This window comes from Sceloporus occidentalis, unplaced genomic scaffold (assembly GCF_023333645.1).
Source record: "Sceloporus occidentalis isolate IW3139 unplaced genomic scaffold, rSceOcc1.0.p SCAF_9, whole genome shotgun sequence".
In the NCBI taxonomy this organism is placed as follows: domain Eukaryota; kingdom Metazoa; phylum Chordata; class Lepidosauria; order Squamata; family Phrynosomatidae; genus Sceloporus; species Sceloporus occidentalis.
The window spans coordinates 32,194,970-32,215,848 of NW_028316989.1; the positions used below are offsets into that span (position 1 = coordinate 32,194,970).

Genomic DNA, 20,879 nt, shown 5'->3' on the forward strand with positions numbered 1-20,879 from the left:
AGAGAAAGCCACCACTTTCCTGTTCCATTTCAGATGGTTTTTTGCATGTGATAAAAGCTCTTTGCCCCCCATTTTCCCTGGGCAAAAAAACACTACTAAAAAATAAGTGTAACAAGCACCTAATTTCCGCTAAAAATCTTTCCAAGCAACCATATCTTTCAAATGAAATTGTTTCCGCCAGGAGGCGCATATTAGATATTACTGAGGCAATCAGGACTCTGACAGAACCATTTCAAAGCTTTATTATGCAATAAAAAAGAAATAAAGACGAAAAGAACTGAGATAGTATAATTCACTCTGGAAAAAACTTACAGTTTTCAACAGTGCAAAGGAACGGATTCAATAAACAAGATTCATGGCTCCCTGACTTCACCACTAAGGTCAGTACTAGTTTATTGAAATGGCCCTCCACCTCTGTCAAGGTGCTTGATTCATTTATCTTTCTCTTTTTGCTCTTTCTCTTTCTTTTCGCGCTCTGCTTTGGCCTCTTCCTCTTCATGCTGCTTTATCAACACTTCCACTTCTTTTTGCTTCAAAACTCTTATTATTGTCTTTCCATTCTCTCTTGTTAGAGTTGCAATCTCAACTGAAACAAGAACCAGTTATATATTAAATTTATGTCATCAAAGCTAATTTAGAATTGCCACCAGCCAAGGGAGACAGGCATGGTTCCCCGTTTTAAAGAAAGCATTACAAAATCTTGTACTTGTGAAACAGCAAAGAAGCTGCCTTTGTTATTGAATTGACAATGATTCAAAATAAATTATTCAGTTTAAAAACATACTGAATCAGACCAATATTTCATTTGTGACTTCTTTCCAGGACCACCAGGAAAGCCACCTTGGAACATTAAAAAGTAAAGCTTGACTAAAATTCCCTGCATTCAGTAGTGGGGAAAAAAATGCTATAGAACAAAATCCAAAATAACCTGAAGGTTTTTCCAGATGTGACAGGACAGCGGCTTCTTGAGAACTTAAATGTTCTTTGTCTAAGAAGGAGCAAGCAGCCTCACACAGGCCATAAGCAACCTGGATCACAAGGGAAGTCACTTTTTCTGATGCTAATGCAGTTGAAATTTTATTGCCTGCATTTTATGCCTCTTTGACAACAAAAGCAACATCTTAAGACAGAATGTAAACCTATGACACTAACGGTATTTTTTTCTCTCTGATATGACTTTTTACACCTTTGACTAATGAAGAGTTTTGAAAGCTTGTGTGATGCATTTCTTGCTTTTTCAGCTGGCACAATAAAGGAATTGCTGTGTTGTGGATTTGGAAATTTGTTGTATTTTGTTGTGTGACCAACATGGCTCACACTGAATGTGTCTTCTGGCTTTGGAACATGCTACAGACATCAGAACTGCTAATAATCCATATAGTCTATGATGTAAAAACATCTGAGGACACAGCACCAATCTGACCACATCAAAGAGAAATGTAGCAAGTGACTCTAAGGCAACCTAGCAATGAGATGATTTTTTCTCATTAGAAAAGAGTCTTTCTGCCACTGAAAGCTACTGCTATTCATAATCTTTTTAAAAAATTAGTCTCTGATAGCAACAAGCTTGTTGTATTGTTGAAGTCTCAGTCCTAGACATTGCTGCATCATTCATCTGAATACAGTAACTAAATGGAAAAATTATAATGGACAACACATACCAATTAATTTTTAAAGTATTTCCATTAAATTCAGTACTAGCAACATCCTGGCAGCTGCAAGACAAAAGAACACCTCTCCTCAAAAGGGACAGACAGAATCTATTATGATGGTGTACTAAATATTTATATCCAAAGTCACTGCACTACTCACCTTTCTCTGCAGACAGTTTACTGACATCCATGGTTTTATTCAGAACTTTGACAGCTAAGGCCAGTGCAGATTTTAAAGTCATTTCTCCCTCTTTGTAGTCTTGCTTTAACATTGACACAGCTGCCTGTGAAAGAAGGTAAATGCTGACACCTCCATTTTGATGTAGGATTGTGCAAGAATATGGAAGCAGCCAAACAGGTTAGCAGAAATTAAGCTAAAGAAGTTCCTGTATACTTCCTTACAAAAATGTTATTTTCAACAATATGGAAAAAGGCAAACATAAGAGATGAGAAACTTACAGCACTATTGTTTCCAATGCAAGTGGCTTTCCATCCACCATAATTTCCACTAGGATCACTCTGATACAGCTGGAACCCATAATGCTTGTCCCAGCCAATGTATAACAATGAAACACCAAAAGGACGTTTTCCTGTGAAATACAAGGTTATGAGTGATTTGAATTAAGTAGCATAATTTGCCAAGAGTCCTACTTTAAAAGGAGAAAAGTCAAATTGACTGCGGAATCTTTTTCTCTGAACTAGGATTTAACAAAGTGCTCTGTACATCTGCTACTTAAGATAAGCTCCAAATAAATCCCTCACTCTTTCTTTCAAAGATCTTGGAAGACTGGAAACCTTTGCTGCTCATCTGGTACCTCCCCAGTTTCTGGGAAGAAGTTAATACTTAAAGGTGATTAGTTGCAATACATCTGTAGTTTGTTATAGAACTACTTATACAGTGTTCTAGGACTGATCCCCCCTGACATCATTCTAAAGTTTATTTTCACTAAAGAAAAATACCTGAATGCATTGCTGAAGTTAGCCTCAAGGGCAGACTAGTTCAAGCATTACAACACACACTCATGAACAGATTTGTTAATTAAAAAGCAGAGAATGAAAATAAATTTGCTGTTTGTTTTTTCTATGCTGCACAAAAAAATTAGATTAGCAAAGGACAGTTTGTTCTATTTACTGATTTATCGACACCAGATTAAAAAATGGTCTCTACCATCCTAAGTCAGCCTTCTGCAGTGATTCACCATCTGAAAAGCCCTTCAGCAACATGCTGTTGCAAGTCTACGGTCACCACTTTAAGGACAGGCTGGCATATGCTGTTTAAGCGTACTATTTGACAATTCAAGGAAAAATTATTACCCCCAAATTGGGTGTAAGCTTGCTTGATATCACACAGGGCTGTTACCAATTGCTCACAAGGGATTGGCTCTTGGTATTGCAGTAAATACCTGGAACATAATGAAAAAGCATAACAGTGACAAATATGCTAATAACTCATATGCTAAGAATCACATTTTTAAACAACCCTTGGAGAGGTGGGTCGTAAAATAATATTTCAAGTAATGTTTAACCTCCATTAATGTAGACAGAAATAGCACAATGCAGACATGAATCAGTACTCTGTCAAGTTTTACATTCAGATGGTGAAGGGTCTGGAAATCATGCCCTATGAGGAACGCCTTAGGGAGCTTGGGATGTTTAGCCTGGAGAAGAGAAGGTTAAGAGGTGATATGACAGCCCTGTTTAAATATTTGAAGGGATGTCACATTGAGGAGGGAGCAAGCTTGTTTTCTGCTGCCTCAGAGACTAGGACCTGGAGCAATGGATGCAAGCTACAGGAAAAGAGATTCCACCTGAACATTAGGAGGAACTTCCTGACAGTAAGGGCTGTTCAACAGTGGAACACACTCCCTCAGAGTGTAGTGGAATCTCCATCCTTGGATGGGATGCTTTGATTGAGATTTCCTGCATGGCAGAATGGGGTTGGACTGGATGGCCCTTGTAGTCTCTTCCAAATCTATGATTCTATGATCCAGATTTCAATGAGTTGCCATAACTGGAAACAAAGTATTTTGTTGTTTTTGTTTCATGGGTCAAGAGTAGAATAGGTACATGGAAGGGTTAAAGAAGGGTCCACCCAGTTTCATTTTAGGAATGCAGACCTTCTTAACAACTTAATACAGAATGCATATAGTTTCATCGTGTACATTGACTGGGAGCAGCTCTTAAGTATTTCAAATAGGAATTGTTGTACCTAGAGAGGCCTGAACATGGGCTATTCTCCATGTAAAGTGGATGTTCTACAGCTGAACTATGGCTTTGCTCCCAATTTTGCTTCCTTCTATGATTCTATGAAACGCGAAATCTTCTCTCCGCAATTCTCCTTTGTTCAGGCTCATAATCCACCTCTTTCAACAGTTATTTACTTGCTACCTATGCTGCTCCAGTATAATCAAGGTTGCATAATACACATTACATATTAACTATTTTAATATACCACTTTCCTTCAGTGCAATCAAGACAGTGTAATATGGTGCTTCATAGCAACCCAGAGAGGTAGGTCAGGTTGAGAGGGTGTAACTGGCCCAAATAACCTGAAATATTTATTGTACTCACTTTGAGGCAGTTGATTTAAAACTGGATTGATACGTTCCTACACATATTACTTTTTTATTGCAAGACTTATGTGATTGAGACGTTTTAATACAAAAAGGAACGATTCCTTAAAAAACATAAGCCGATCTTTCAAGTTTGCTTCATTGACCTATACTGTCTGTCACAAATTGGTCTTTAAAAGCTCCTACAATTCTTGGATTCTTACCTCTGTGCAATTAGCCTCAGTTCATTTGTTAACACGTTGGCATCTGAAGTTATTCCAGCCACACTGCAAGCCATATCCCTGAAACACAAAGTACATTGTTTTTTGTCATGAGCTTTATGAATGATTTTTGAAAGAGGCACCCTTTGCCACAGTGGTATATTCCCTATACAGAGTTATCACTTCCTAAGAATATATGATTTATCAAAATGTTTTCAGTAGTGAAATGCATCTGCTTCTACATACATTAAAATTAATGAAGATTCTTGTAACAAAACACCAAACTGGACTTCTGTAAACAGTCCAATAGATAATTCCTCATCGGTGTTCACCTATGATGTTTTCAATGTCAAAGACCACAGAAGATAATGAAAAACATATGCATAGAATATCTAAATATAAGTCATTCCAAACCATGGAATCTGGCATTTCAAAGGCATGTGGGGAGAAATTCTCAGGAAGGTATAAGAATTGGTTGTTTGCTCTTAAGGGAATATGCAAAGCAGGCTATGTATAGGATTTCTAAGTTCAGTATCAGATAGGGTGTGCTGGAGGGAAGATTTCAGAATATACGCAACAGACCACTGGAAAAATAGCAAAGCTTTTTTTGTCAACATAGAAATGAAGGCAAAAAGATGCAGATCTGCCTTCTTAGATGCCTAGAGAACATAATACTAAGTCACTTTTGTAGGAAGGAAAATGTGAGGCATAAAAAAGCCTGTTAGTTTTAAAGCAGGGGTGGGCAACATATGGCCCTCCAGATGCATCCATGACCTTTATTATGGCAATAGACCAGCCTGGCCCTCCACGTCGGGGAATGTAACCTGTATCTTGCTACCTAGCAGAGCCTGTAGTCAGGAATGCCAGCTCAGGCTGCAATCTAACAGTGTCTGGAAGAGCGCAAATTGCCTATCCCTGATTTGAAGGGTTATAAAAAGCTGGTACTGCTCAGGGAAACATAAAATGGACACAGCTGCTATAGATATGAAAAGCTTTAATGGCGTTCTGGACAAAAAGTGCTTCTCATCTCCAGTAGTTCCACTGAACTTTGGAAAATGCTTTTCTTGCTGAATTTAAGATAGATATAAGATAGTCATTGCTCTAGTTGAAAGAAACCAAACAAAGCAATTGAAGGATTGAATTTAGTACAAGGGCAGATATAAATAACTGGAATGGAACTAATTTGATGGAAAGCTGATTTGCTGATATGGTAAAACGTCTCCTACTAGCCCCCAGGAAAAGCAAATAGAGAAAAGGTCCTGCTTGTGTTGATCCAGAGAAGAGGATTAACTAAAACTGTAGCAGAGATGCATCTATATTAGGGATGGGAATCATGTGCACTTCCAGATGTTGGACTGCAAGGTCAAATAGCCTTAGCCAGCATAGCTGATGGTGAGAAATGCAGGGAGCTTTGATCAAACAATGTCGGGGTGCTGCATGGTTCTTTGCCCTGATCTGTATCATGAAATTTTCACTAGCTGAAGACAGAAAAAAATAAGAAGATGCAAGGAACGCACTAACCGACAGTAAAATAACATCCACCAGGTCTGTCCAGATGAAACAGACTGAACCCATGAGACAGAAAATATTTCTTTGTTAAGCTACTGTGCTCTCTTCAAGGCAAAACAAAAGACCATTCTGAGACTAGATTGAAATTTGAGAGGCTTCCGGGGTGCATGAAATCTATATGTAAAAACCAAACACCTTGAAGAACAAATGCTAAAACAAATCACACACTGGCAAGTAATAAAATGAGATTATTCATAACGAATGTGGAGTGTGTGTGTGTATAATGATGAAACATAACAGATATGACTCTTTCTTTCTTAATATGTACAAATTGCAAAGTGATACTCTTAACTAGTTAAGTTTTCCATCAACTTATTTTGGAGAAAAACCATCTACTTTGTGTATATGCACAAGAAAATAACTCTTCCTGTGACATTAGCCCTGAAAGAAGGAAAATCTGTAAATGGAACTTGAAAGGAGTAGGGAATCAAAGACAGCAGTTGATAATTTGAACTAAAAACTTCTAACATTATCAAGTTTCAATGAGGTATGGGAGGACAATCTAAATGATAACAAGAATCAGGAATACACATAGAACAAGTATAACAGTATCCAACTTACTCATTGAGCTTGTATATTTTCTCTGAAAAAAAGACTTCATCCAGGAGTTTGTGGATGTTGCGCCTTTCTGCTGCCAATAACACACCATCATTTGCTAGGATTCCAAGGCAGGTGCCTGCATGGCCAATAGCTTCCATGGCATATTCAACCTGATACAGGCGCCCTAAGGAAGAAAAATTGGTAACAGAGGTAACAACTTAAACACCAGGCCACGAAGCATACAAGTATTGTCATTAGTGTTCTGGGTTTCTAATCTAAACAGTCAAAAACTATGTTATCCAAGTTCAGCTACAGCAGAGTGGGAAACATCTTCAGTGGTTGGATTCCAGCCCCTAGTAGCCCTAGCCAGCGCAAGCAATAGTGAGGGATAATGGGTGCTGCAGGTCAAGAGCATTTGTTGGGATGCATGTTACCCATCTCAAGGTAGAGGAATACAGTTAAGCTAGAAATAAAATGTTACTACTTTTAGAAATAATATTAGAACAAAAGAGTAACATGTAATTTTATTGCTAACTTAAACAAAATTCAAAAGCACAGGCTCACAATACAACCCTTTGTTTATTTTGATGTAAGTTTCACTATTTCCAACAAGATGTAACTGCTTGTAGGAAAGTGTGCATACAATTACAATTTAGGATAAACAGAATCCTACAAAAACTAAAATAAAACAGGCCACCAAAGCTTCATGCTTTCAATAAAGCCAGTAAAACGCACACATCCAATGCATTTTTCAGCAACAGGAAAATACCTGTTTTAAACTTACGAGCATCACACTATTCAGAAAAGGAGAAGATGTGCTTAGTATAAACTAATGTCTGTTGAAAAGCAAGCTAGGATCATAAAGCATGATCTAATGCTAACTTGTTTCAACTATAAAGATATTTCTCATCACAATGGCACAATATACATGTTATTCTCCAAGAATTAATGCAATTAGGCATTTCAAATAAAACAGCAATGAAAAACACTTTGAATCGGGAGTGTTTTCCCTGCTTCTTCTTTTTATTACAATAATTACCTTCTGGGGAAAAGATGGTAGTTCGGGAATCATATCTTCGAGACTGCAAAGAAATTTAAAAACTCGAATGACAATGTGTACCATCGTATCAAACGCAATACTTCTGAACAAGTGCACATTAATCAATGTACTTGGAAACATCATTTTAGTAGGTAGTCAAGACGCTGGCTGTTTTTGCTTCTCTCAGACATAGTCTAGATTACATAGGCCCCATACAGACTGCCAAAATAAAGCTGCTTCAGGTCACTTTGGATTTATGCTGTTTAAATGATGCATGTATCCTAAGAGTCTGGAAGCTGCGCCAAATACGCTCTAGTCCTTAGGACTGGATCGTGGCTTTGGCGTGGGTTCTTGACTCTTAGGATGCATGCATCATTTAAACAGTATACCTCCAAAGTGTCCTGAAGCAGCTTTATTTTGGCCTGTCTGTATGGGGCCATAGCCACTTAAATTTGTTCCTGCAAATTCTACGGCAGCCACAACACCCCCCTAACCCTCCTATATCTCTACATTTTGTATACGTTTCCATGTATACCAAAAGGACTCTGTGACAAGAACAAAACAACTGCCAGAAAGGAACGAACATTTACTCTTGGAGATCTGTCGTCCTGGCTGCTTCATTCTATGCACATGGAATTGCTATAGAGGAACCCACATTTGCTACCATCATCGTCTGGATTTTGAATACACTACTGAATTAACAGTACTTTACTCAACATTTTTGTGCACCTTTCAACATAATCCTCCCACCCCACACTTTTGATTAGACTTGTTTTCGGACAGCCTGACCCTTATAGGACTACAAAACTAGGACAGAAACTCACCATTGTGTTTCTAGGCTGTGCTAGGCTGTAAAAGAAAACAACACTGTTACAATGGAGATCACATCATAGAATTATCACACAAAGGACTGCCAGCTTTTCTTCATTTTAAACTGGCAACGAACCTACATGTTTTATCATTACTTATCTCCTCAAGCTGTAACAGAATAACTTTCAGCACCACTTCTCCAGGTTAGGAAAGGTTTCAGTGACAGCTTTCCTTATTTCTGGGGGACAAGACTGTCAGTAAAAACAAAGGAGTGCCCAAAAGGAAAGTCTGCAATCAATGTGTGCCAAGACTAAACGTATAGTGCTAGAGATATGGTAACCTACCATAATCCAAGTGTCAAATTCGATAGCGTGGGCTGAATGATTTTCTAACGCTGGCATGAACATCTTCACAAAATAGGTTTGTGGCACCTTGGAGATAACCAATTTCTCACAGTATAAGCTTCACATATTGGAGTCCATTTCAAAGGCACAATATGCTGTGCTCAACTGGCGGCAACACAGGTCTGTGTGTGTATGTTGTTGTTTGTACAATGTGTGTAACAGTCCAGTCACAATGAAGGACTATTTAAGAGGCATGTGCAAACAGCTCACTCTGACTGCCAACCACATCCCTGGATGTGGAACTTTGCTGCCATCCTCAATAAATGAAAACCAGAAAGCAAAATACCATACTCATATTTAAAGTTGCATTATTCTGTTTTAATACTTCACGTGGCTTAGGACTAAACACTAGCAAACAAAATAGGCTCCGAGACAACTTTCAGCTGAAAGCCCCAAGGAAAAGCAAATGTTCAGCTAGGCAATGGACATTTTACAATCCAATACATCACGATGTTGCCTGAAATAAAGGCGGCAATGGGCATAATTTTTCTGCAATGTTACAAATTAAGAGAAGCCAATAATAGGTGAAGACTATGTGAAAGACTAGTGTAGTGTGGTATAGTGGTTTGAGTACTGGACTATGACTCTGGAGACCAGGGTTTGAATCCTCACTCAGACATGGAAACCCATTGGGTCACCAGCCTCAGAGAAAGGCAAAGGCAAGCCCCCTCCGAACACACCTTGCCAAGAAAACTCCACGACAGGGTTGTTATAAGTCAGAAACTTGAAGACACACAACAACAACATGACAGACTACTATATTAAGAGAACACTCCTTATTTCAAAACATAAAGAGGCTACAGAAGACTGCACTTCTATTATTTGCTATTTGATGTTTTTAATTTTTTGCCTGTTTTATTGAACCCTTTCCTTTATTGTTATGTATTATGCTATTATTTCTTAGATTGTATGCCATGGGCAGGTTTACTCTTATCTATTTTATTGTTGGTATGTACAGCGCTGTGCAAATCTACAGTGCTATATAAATAAAGCATTATTATTATTATTATTATTATTATTATTATTTCTGCAAGAAAATGGCAACACAGCACTAGTTTTAAGAAACTTATGCTGTCAATTAATGCTTTCTGTTCTGATCTGTTCCTAACACTGCCAGTGTTTTTTTGCTTTGGTGATTCTGAAAGCAAAACCACAGACTCATGCTCAGTGTCACTTTTATCATTTAATTCATTAAAAAAAAAATATCATTCTGCATTACTAACATTCAATGTCACTAAACAGCAGCAACCCGCTGCTTGACCAATTTTTAGATCTGGGTGCAAATCATGCATCCCTCCAGATGATGTTGTTGCCAAGAAAGCTTTTCTACCAAGCTGAGAAATCTGGAGATGGAGATACTCTCTTTCTACCACTTTCTACTTTCCTTAGCATTATTGTCTTTTCGACTGAATGATGCCTTCTCATGATATGGTCAAAATATGACAGTTTCAAATTAATTGGCTCAGAGGGAGATTTCTGGCTTGATCTGTTCCAGGACACATTGGTTTGTCTTTTTGGCTGTCCATGGGATCCTCAGCCCTTTTCTCCAGCCCCACATCTCCAATGGATTGCTTTTCTTCCTATCTGCTTTCTTGACTGTCTAGCTCTTGCATCCATATGTGGCAATTTGGGATACAACGGCTTGTACCACTTTAAGTGTATATCTTTGCTCTTTAGGATCCTTTAACAACTGCCCTTCCCTATTCTTAGTCTTCTTTTTAGTCTTTAGTAATGATGAATACATATGTCTTGGACAATTCTGAGGGCCAGTGCTGTGTAGTGGTTTGAGCATTGGACTGCAACTCTGGAGGTCAGGGTTTGATTCCCTGCTCAAGCACAAAACCCCACTGGGTACCTTGGGAAAGCCACACTCTCTCAGCCTCAGATGGCTATGGCCAGCCCCCCCTGAAGAAACTTGCTAAGAATTCCTATCACAGGGTATTCTAGGCAGGTTTCTTCAGAGGGGGCTGGCCATGACCATCCTCTGAGGCTTCAAGAGTGTGACTTGCCAAACACCGCCCAATGGGTTTCCATGGCTGAGCTGGATTCAAACCCTAGTCTTCAGAGTCATGGCCATCCTCTGAGGCTGAGAGAGTGTGACTCACCCAAGGCCACCAGTGTTTCCATGGCTGAGCCAGTTTGAACCCTGGTCTCCGGAGTCACAGAATCATAGAGCTGGAAGAGACCACAAGGGACATCCAGTCCAACCCCATTCCAACCCCCACTAGACCACACTGGCCCTCAGAATTGGCCAAGGCATTGTATTCTGGGGCTGGACTGGACCCAGCAACCTCCAAGGCAGCTTCTTCCGCTGTCAAACAGCCCTTACTGTCAGGAAGTTCTTCCTAATGTTGAGGTGGAATCTCTTTTGCTGTAGCTTGCATCCATTGCTTCAATGGGTCCTATTCTCTGGAGCAGCAGAAAACAAGCTTGCTCCCTCCTCAATATGACCTCCCTTCAAGTATTTACACAGGGCTATCCTATCCCCTCTTAACCTTCTCTTCTCCAGGCTAAACATCCCCAGCTCCCTGAGTCGTTCCTCATAGGGCTTCATGGTTTCCAGACCCTTTACCATTTCAGCCGCCCTCCTTTGGACACATGGCTCCAGTTTCTCAAAGTCCTTTTTGACTTGTGGTGCCCAGAACTGGACACAATATTCCAGGTGGGGCCTGACCAGAGCAGAATAGAGTGGCACTATGACTCCCCTTGATCTAAACACTACACTTCTAATGAGATGCACCCTAGAATCGCATTGGCCTTGTTAGCTGCCGTGTCACACCGCTGGCTGATGTTCAACCTGAGGCTGAGAGAGTGTGACCTGCCCAAGGCCACTCAGTGGGTCTCCATGGCTGAGCCAGAACTCGAACCCTGGTCTCCAGAGCCATAGCCAAGGCTGCAGAGTCATGCCTCCTCCTTCCCAGCCTCGAAGGAACAGCAGAGGCAGGAGACAACCAAGAGCCATAGTAGGCCTCACTGCATCCCCGGCCTCTCGTAGCAGCCCCACGTGGAGAGACACAACCGCCCCCGCCGCTTCCTCAGCCTCAGAGAAGCCCCTTTCCCCCCTCGGAGGCTTCACTCACCCTCAGTACTCCCGCTTCCGGCTTCTAAAATGGCCGCCGTCCCGCGCAGGCGCACTCTGGTCTGCTAAGAAGCCGGGAGGAGCGTTCGTTCTATGGGCGGGCATCGAGACGAATCCTAGAGCGGCCACTTAGACCGTATTTCCGGGTTGCTGAGGCGGCCATACGCAGGCCGAAGAGTCGATTTGCGGAACTAGTAGGGAGACGTCATAGCCGAGCGCCGAGCTATCGAGCGGCGGCTTAGAAAATGGCGCCTTTCCGTCGTGGAAAGGCTTCTTAGCACGATTTAGGCCTGGTTTTGGCCTGGTTAAAACTAGCTGCTGGGAAGTTAGCCAACTAGGAGTCCTTTCTTACAACTTACAACTCTGTGTAACACACTGCTGTTGTCTGGAAGCCCTGGGAGAAGTGTAGGCTAGGGTTCAAGGTGCTTTCAGTAGGCCTCACAGTCACAGAGGCTCTGTTGGTTTCTGTGAAACCAAAGGTGAAGCAAGGTGCTCAGGACAGAGCTCAATCCAGATCCCAGTTTATCTATCTGCCCAGCAGATACCAAGATTGGGAAATGCCCTTTAAAAACATTCCTCCTGCCCTCAGCCTTCAAGGGGGCCTGGCAGTAAGAAGCATTGGAAGGAGTGAGGAAAGAGAAATGGGGCGTTACAGCTGGAGGGACCCAGTCCAAAAGGCCACAGGCCTTAGCTTCCAGGATTTAAGGAGGAGGCTTGGAGGAGGTCTCTCGTTCATAGAGTCGCCCTAAATCAAAGTCAATCTGCTGGCAATGAACAACCACGATCTGATACGAAATAATTTCACATCGTTGTCCACTAAAACCCTGGACAAAACGTAGGACAAAATCTAGACCAAACTGCAGGACAAAACTCAGCCCAAAATGTAGGACGTTTAAGAAAAATTGAGGACTGTCAATGTCCTACATTTTGGGCTGAGTTTTGTCCTGCGGTTTTCCTACCGTTTGGTCTAGATTTCCTCCTACATTTTGTCCCGGGTTTTAGTGGACAATTACGGCAACCCTAACGCAGTGTCTTTTGTGTCTCTTGATTCTTGTTTGCAGACAGATGCCAGCGAAAGGTCAGGAAGAAACTCTTCTAGAACGTGGCCACGGAGCCCAAAGAACCCACAAAAGACCACGGATGCCGGCCATGAAAGCCTTCGACTTCGTGCTTTGTTTGCTTTTTTGTTATGTGTCGACTTAAAGGGCATTTCCCAATGTTGGTAAACAACAGGGAGGCCATGATGAAAGTTACTTGTCCCATAAGATTGCAAATCTGTGCATGTCTTTATGGCCACATGGTGGCATACGAGCACCAAATGAATCCATGCTGGTCTTCTGTTTCATTACAAGCTAACCATGTAATAGTAATAACACATTTTCATTGTACAGGTCTCGCAATAGACAGGAATCACTACCGAACAACAGTGTTTGGCTCAGTAGGAGGAGGAGGAGGCATTCCTTGCCAAGAAATCAATCTACAAATTAATATGCAGCACCCAGGGTTTGTTTGTTTTTTAATCACTAAGGCTGCATCCACACTGCATAAATAATCCAGTTTGACATCGCTTGAACTGCCTTGCCTCAATGTTATGGGATTCTGGGAACTGTAGTTTGTTGTGGCCTCAGAGCTCTCTGACAGAGAGAAGGCTAAATGTCTCACGAAACTACAGTTCCCAGAATTCCTTAGCATTGAGCCAGGGTGGTCAAAGCAGTCTCAAACTGGTTTATTTCTGCAGTGTGTTTTGGACTTGAGTTATATAAAATCCTGGAACTGCTGAATTGGAAGGATCCCTATGGGCCATAAGTCCAACCTCCTGCTTAATTCAGGATCTCCATCTTGAGCATTGAGCCTCTTTTTGCAAAAATCCAGAGTAGAGGCCCCAACAGACAGGCCAAAATAAAGCTGTTTCGGGTCACTTTGGAGGTATGCTATTTAAATGCTGCATGCGTCCTGAGAGGCCGGAAGCTGCACCAAAGCCACATTCCGGTCCTAAGGATTGGAGGCCAGCTTTGGAGCAGCTTCTGGACTCTTAAGATGTGTGTATCATTTAAACAACATACCTCCAAAGTGACCTGAAACAGTTTTATTTTGGCCTGTCTGTTCTGGCCCTTGGAGACCCGCCGCCACCTCTCTAAGTAACTGGTTCCACTGCTGAATCTACCTCTCTGTTAAGAAGTTCCTTCTAATGTTCAGCCAAATACCTACCTTTCTGTAGCTTAAAACTTAAACCTAGTTCTACCTCCACAGTCAGCAGAGAACAAACCTGTACCCGCCTCTCTGTGGCAGCCCTTGAGGTATTTAAAGATGCCAGTCATGCCACCTTTCAGCCTTCTCTTCATCAAGCAGAGCATGCCCAGATCCTCCAAGTTTTCCTCATAGGTTTTGTTCTCCATACCTCTTATCATCCTTGTTGCCCTTCTCTGAACCCGTTCCAACTTTGTCTATATTTTTCTTAAAATGAGGTGCCCAGAACTGAACATGGTACTCTAGATGGGGTCTAACCAGCAACACTCCATTGTTGGTGCTGTGTGTCTTCAAGTAATTTCCAATTACCTTATGGGAGACCTATCATAGGGTTTTCTTGCAAGATTTGTTCAGATCGGATTTGAGGTTGCCTTCTTCTGAGGCTGAAAGAGTATGGCTTGCCCAAAGTAACCTATGGGTTTCCATGGCTGAGTGGAGAGTCAAACCCTGGTCTCCCAAAGTCCTAGTCTACCACTTAAACCGATACAGCATACTGGTTTGGGATATTCCCCTCCTGACTGCATATTGGTCGAACCATTCTCTTTTGTTTTAATGAAGATTAGCTTGATGGACTCGAGTTGAGAATTTTTTCTCATCTGTGAAACTAAGCATATGTGTAATGTCTCCTGTTTTGCAAATAAATTTTAATCCAAATATTCTCTCCTCTGCCATGTAGATTATTCCGTGATGGAAGATACTTTTGCTGCACAGAAGAGAAATATCATCAGACATAGAATCTGAAAAGTAGGTGTTGTTGAAGTTCAATAAATGTGTTTAAATAATTTCTGCTGTGCCACTGAACAATTTTGTCCTTATTCAAATTGATTTTCTCAGTTCAATCTAATTCTGATCTTGAGACTGTCATTATTTCAAATTCAGATGCATTTCACGCCCTTGTTATCTTTATTGGTGGCCCAATAAAAATGTTATTAGCAGGGGATTTCCGCGGAGACAGCTTCTCTTTGTCAGCTACGAATTTCTCTTTTCTGGTTATTTTGTTATATATATAATGAATACACTTTTATTCAGCTTTTCACATGGGGAAAGTGACAAGGACATGACAGCCATTGCTATGCTGTTGTTCTGAAAACTCTGTGACAAGTATAACATTATTTTTAGGTAAAGCAGGGTGAGTTCTGAGCAAATTAATGCTGCCTAATGAGGGCTTATGGGAAAACATAATGCCAATAGACAACCCAGTGTGTCTTTTCAAACATTTCTCACGAATCACCTTAATTTGTAAATAGGTTCCCTCTTTTTTAACTTTGCTAAAAGTGGAAATATTTAACAAGTAACTCAGGTTAATTTTAAAGACAATCTTTGATTGTCAACCCATTAATTCTCTCGCATTTACTGTTCCTACAACCGGGAGGGGGAAAAGACACATTTATCTCCATTCCTTTTCCTAACTGCCGTACGATATAGAAACATGAATCTGCCTGCCTGCCCCACACCTGTGGATTTAATAGGAATATCATGGTGATCATGAAGAGCTTTGTCTTTGGAAAATGGGAAATGATGTCCTTTTCTTCTCTCTTCTCCCCCGAAACATATATACAGTCGGCCCTTCTTATACACGGATTCAAGCATACACGGTTTGAAAATGTTCCAAAAAAGTATAAATTTACCTTGATTTTCCATTTTTTCTAAGGGACACCATTTTGCTATGTCATTATATTTAATGGTACTTGAGCATACACGGATTTTGTTATACACGGGGGATCTTGGAACCAAACACCAGTGTATAACAAGAGTCCACTGTAGTATGGATGGTATAATAGTATGACAGATACCTCCCCAATGCAAATCACTCCACCTTTTAAAAAAGATTCTCTTTAACTGCAGAAGGGTTTGGCAGGACATTAGTTTCCATCCTTCCTCAACCTTCTCTTCATGCTCAACTGCCATCAATATGCTGTCAGCAAAAAGTAGGGAATATGTAGCGTACCTTCCAACTGTCACAATTTGGAGAGACAGCCAATTAATCCTCTGTCACTCCACTTTTTAAATTGCTTCTAAAAGGTCCTGGTTTCTCTCTCCTCTTCCTCCTCTGCCCTTTCATCCTATGGCATCCATGTATGTATGTGTTTAATTTTGCATTTTACATCTCACCTCTAAGACAAGGGAAGTGGTCTGTGTTTGAAATCTTTTGTAATCTTTTTTCTGTTAAGAGCTCTAAAACTACCAGATTTAAAACTCACATATGCAACACTTTAATTCTGGCCTGCACAGAGCTAAAAGAAAACTCATAATAACCACCGTTTGCATCTCCCTTTCACTGACCAAAAAACAAATACATAAATAAATAAATAGCCAAACAAGTAACTATAAAAAGCCCACACTACACCAATTAGATCTGTGAAAATACCAATCTTTGTTTTATCATAGAATAAGTCAAAATACAGCTGTTTTAATAGTAGTAACAATAGTAAGGAATAATAATAGTAAAGGAAAATATAATATATACATAATACATAAACAACGTATTGACATTTGAAACCAGAACATTGAAGCTTAGCTGACAGGACTAGTTGGACGTCTGCTCTTTGATTGATAAATTAACAAAAATGACCTGACCCCTCCCAGCGGACTGAAACATCCTACTCTGTACATTTGCCATAAGTGGTCCAAATGGCCTCAATGGGGTCACACAGCCTCTCTTTTGTCTTGCCCTGCAACCCGAGACTAGTAAGTTTTTGACATGTCCGGTTCGGATCCATCCAATGGACGCTGCCAAATTATCCAAAGCGCTCCTGTCCCTCACTTCCAGGATTGACTCTGAAGCATGACGGGCAAGGAGGAAAAGGCATTGGGTTTGGTGCCTGGCAAGGGAAGGAGGGAAAAGGCTTGCAGCCTCCCATCCCTTCCCTGCTGGTTTGACTTTGATGCATGGTAGGAAATGAAGGGCAAGTCCAGACGTTGCTGGACACCATTGGTCCAGACCATCCCAAGGCAGGATAGCCCCTAGACGTAGAAGGAAGCAGCCATTGCATGCCAAAACATGTTTCTTGGGAAGGCATCTTTGGCTATTCTATGTAAAAAGGAATGTGAGAAAGGAGGGGAAAGGCCCAATGTATTGGAGATAGACCAATGTATTGCAGATAGGATTGCCATAACTGTCCACTAAAACCTAGGACAAAATGTAGGACAAAATCTAGACCAAACTGTAGGACAACTGCAGGACAAAACTCAGCCCAAAATGTAGGACATTTAAATGAGTTTTGTCCTACAGTTGTCCTACAGTTTGGTCTAGCTGTGTCCTACATTTTGTCCCAGGTTTTAGTGGACAGTTATGGCAATCCTATCTGCAATACAATTGGTCTATCTGCAATAGATTGGGCCTTTCCCCTCCTTTCTCGCATTCCTTTTTACATAGAATAGCCAAAGATGCCTTCCCAAGAAACATGTTTTGGCATGCAATGACTGCTTCCTTCTACGTCTAGGGGCTATCCTGCCATGGGATGGTCTGAACCAATGGTGTCCAGCAACGCGACGTCACCCAGTCTGGACCTGCCGTTCATTTCCTACCAGGCATCGAAGTCAGCAGGGAAGGGGTGGGAGGCCCCGAGCCTTTCCCCTCCTTCCCTTGCCAGGCACCAAAGCCAAGGCCAGTAGGGAAGGGACAGGGGACACTGGGGCCTTTCCCTCCTAGGCCATCATGCTTCAGAGTCAATCCTGGGGCACTTTAGATAATTTGGGAGCTTCCATTGGATAGATCAGTGATGGCGAACCTATGCCACACGTGCCAGAGGTGGCACTCAGAGCCGTCTCTGTGGGCACACATGCTATTGCCCTAGCACAGAGTTTGCCAGAGTTTTTTTACTAGAAAGCAATAAATAAGGGGTCCAGGTTGCAGTTTGGGCACTCAGTCTGTTAAAGTTTCACCATCACTGGGATAGATGCCGGACAGGTGAGGGTTTGCAGTGCAAGACAAAAGAAAGGCTGTGAGGACGTGAAGCCCCCTGGCTGTTGTAGCTTACAGGAGGGGAGGGGTCAGGCATTTTTTAAAAATAAATTTTATAAATAAATAAATAATAAATAAAAAAATTATTTCTATCCCGCCTTTCCAGGGATCAAGGCGGCGTACAATAGTGGGATTTATCAATAAATACAATAAAAACATTACAATTTCAGCATAAAAACAACAGAAATACATAATAAGACTTCCAAGCTAACAATGGGGGGAGGGGAACAATACTAACGTCACCCAGTCTGGACCTGCCCTTCATTTCCTACCAGGCATCGAAGTCAAGCCAGCAGGGAAGGGGTGGGAGGCGCCGAGCCTTTCCCCTCCTTCCCTTGCCAGGCACCAAAGCCAAGGCCAGTAGGGAAGGGACAGGGGATATAAAACGTACATAAAAAAATACAGTTCCAAGTTTAAATGCACGTTGTCATTACCTAGACTTCCTGGAAAGAAACGGTATCTACCATATTGCTTCTTGAGTATATAAAGACATACTAACTCTTTTAACTAAACAAATTAAATTTTTCTTTCAAAGCTATTACTATTTTAAATAACTTGCATCTCGTTAACTAAAAATACTTATCCTTTGTGGTGTGTTGAAAATTCAATACTCTTGAAAATTTACTTATTTCCTAACCTTTTGGGTTAACCTTGTCCCTACTCCTTTTCAAAGGACATATATCTGTCTCCCCTTTCTTTAATTTAAATATAATTTCTCTCTTTTTTAATAAATTGTATTAGTTTTCCAACAATTAAAAACAAGTAAATAAAAAGATATTTAAATCCAATGCTAAGACCTGCTTTCAAGGCTTCCCATACTATAGTATCTTTAGTACCTTTCCCCATATTTTCCTGAAAATAATATTTGAGGATTTCTTTTGCTTCTTCTATAATCTTAGGGGAAGCTTTTCATTTAATGACCAACTGTAAGCAGATTTTTAAATTTGGATTTTTAAAGAGATAGGATTATGATCTGATAGCGATTGCGGCAATCTATTCATTTTAACCACTTGGGTAGAGAGTCCTTTAGAAACCAGGTTTCTAATTTAAATATAATTTCTCAAAGGTTACCCTTCCTTATAGAATTTCCCCAACATATCTTTTTTCAGGAGGCAAGAATAGCTTATCGATTTCGAAAATCTTCATGACTTTCAGAGTCCATTCTCACATTGATGGGATCGATGGGATCTGATTCGACTTCCAGTATTTTGCCAAAACTGTTCTTGCTGCCACAGTCATGTAGAACAGTACTTTTCCTTTCCCAGAGGTTTTCTCTTCCATATTCAACATGGTCTGGGGACTCCTTTAAGGTTAAAGATCAAATTTATCTCTTGGTGAATTCCTTTCCAGAATTTCTGAACTTTATTACAGTGCCATCAGCAGTGCATATATGTCCTTACTTCTTTCTTACATTTCCAACAAATGTTATTGTAATCTTTATACATTTTGGAAAGCTTAAAGGGGGTTAAGTACCAGCGGAGAATCGATTTATAGACATTTTCCCTAATTTCCATATTTCAAGTAGGTATTCCATAGTCTTTCCCAACTGTCTAATTGAATAGGTTCTTTCAGATCTTTTGCCCACTTAATCATATAGTCTTTTATTATTTCAGTTTCGATTTCTGTCTTACGAATTAAATTATAAAGATTTGAAATTTTTTTTGGGGGGGGTTAAATATTTTTTCAAGATCTGCATCGATTTCCCCTATTCCACGATTTTTCACACCCATTCTAAATCTCTCATACATTTGCCTATAAGCAAAAGCATAGGTACCGTTCTTCATTGAGTTCATACATATCTATACCATTTTAAATTTGGTAATGCCAGATCACCTTTTTCAGTTGCGTCATACAATATTTTCATCTTAACTCTGGGTTTTTTGTTGCACCAAATAAATTTTGAAATGTCTTTCTCCCATTTAGTAAAAGGTGAGTCGTTAATTAAAAAGGGTAAATTTTGAAATAAGAATAACATTTTGGGTAGAATTGCCATCTTAATGATGGCAATTGTACCCAACCATGAAGTTTTCAAATTAGACCACTTCTGAATATCTTTCTTTATGATCTGCCATGTTTTTTCATAGTTATTTCTAAAAAGATCCGTGTTTTTAGAAGTCAAATTTATTCCCAAATATTTAACTACTTTTTGTATACTGAAGCCAGTTTTTTCCCTTAATACATCAGTCTCTGTCTTTGTCATATTCATGGCCAAGATGATGGATTTTTCAAAGTTAGTTTTATACCCTGCTAATTTTCCAAATTTCTTCATTAGGCCTAACAATGGCCCCATACAGACAGGCTAAAATATAGCTGCTTCGAGTCACTTTGGAGGTGTGCTGTTTCAATGATGCATGTGTCCTAAGAGTCCAGAAGCAGCATCAGAGGCACAATCCAGTCCTAAGGACTGGAGCGCACCTTTGGCGCAGCTTTCAGACTCTTAGGACACATGCATCATTGAAACAGCACACCTCCAAAGTGACTTGAAGCAGCTTTATTTTGGCCTGTCTGTATGGAGCCAATGTTTCACAACTTTCAATTGGATTAGAAATCATAAGGACCGAATCATCAGCATATGTACTTAATTTATAGCGCTTCCCGTTAAGTGTAAAGCCTTCAATTAGGTGATTCTGGCGGATACTCAAAAGTAATGGTTCCAAAGCTAGGGGGCTTTTTCTCTTTTAATCTGGTGGGCCAGTATTTTTCCTGGTTTGTTTGCTGATTCAAAGAATTTCTGTCTTGTGAATCTTATTCCCCCCCCCCCCCCCAATTCTTCTACCATTAAGATAGAAATTTGCTTTTGCA

The 20,879-nt window shown here is 40.5% G+C and overlaps 1 protein-coding gene and 1 long non-coding RNA gene across 2 annotated transcripts in view; one reads left to right on the forward strand and one right to left on the reverse strand.

The window, feature by feature from the left end:
* Window positions 1-226: 226 nt before the first annotated feature.
* Window positions 227-11,842, reverse strand: PSMA4 (proteasome 20S subunit alpha 4). The gene is made up of 9 exons (XM_089538563.1): window positions 11,792-11,842; window positions 8,398-8,422; window positions 7,574-7,616; window positions 6,556-6,718; window positions 4,429-4,506; window positions 2,967-3,055; window positions 2,112-2,242; window positions 1,813-1,936; window positions 227-586 (listed from the first exon to the last, which is right to left on the reverse strand). Exons 2-9 carry the CDS (start codon window positions 8,398-8,400, stop codon window positions 432-434), a joined length of 786 nt encoding a protein of 261 aa, XP_089394689.1. The 5' UTR covers window positions 8,401-8,422; window positions 11,792-11,842; the 3' UTR covers window positions 227-431.
* A 207-nt stretch (window positions 11,843-12,049) lies between these two features.
* The window catches only part of LOC149307187 (uncharacterized), a 33,522-nt gene continuing 24,692 nt past the window's right edge, over window positions 12,050-20,879 (forward strand). Inside the window, exons 1-2 of the long non-coding RNA XR_016282343.1 lie at window positions 12,050-13,369; window positions 14,790-14,857. This is a non-coding gene — a long non-coding RNA (uncharacterized LOC149307187). The remainder of the gene's footprint in view (window positions 13,370-14,789; window positions 14,858-20,879) is intronic.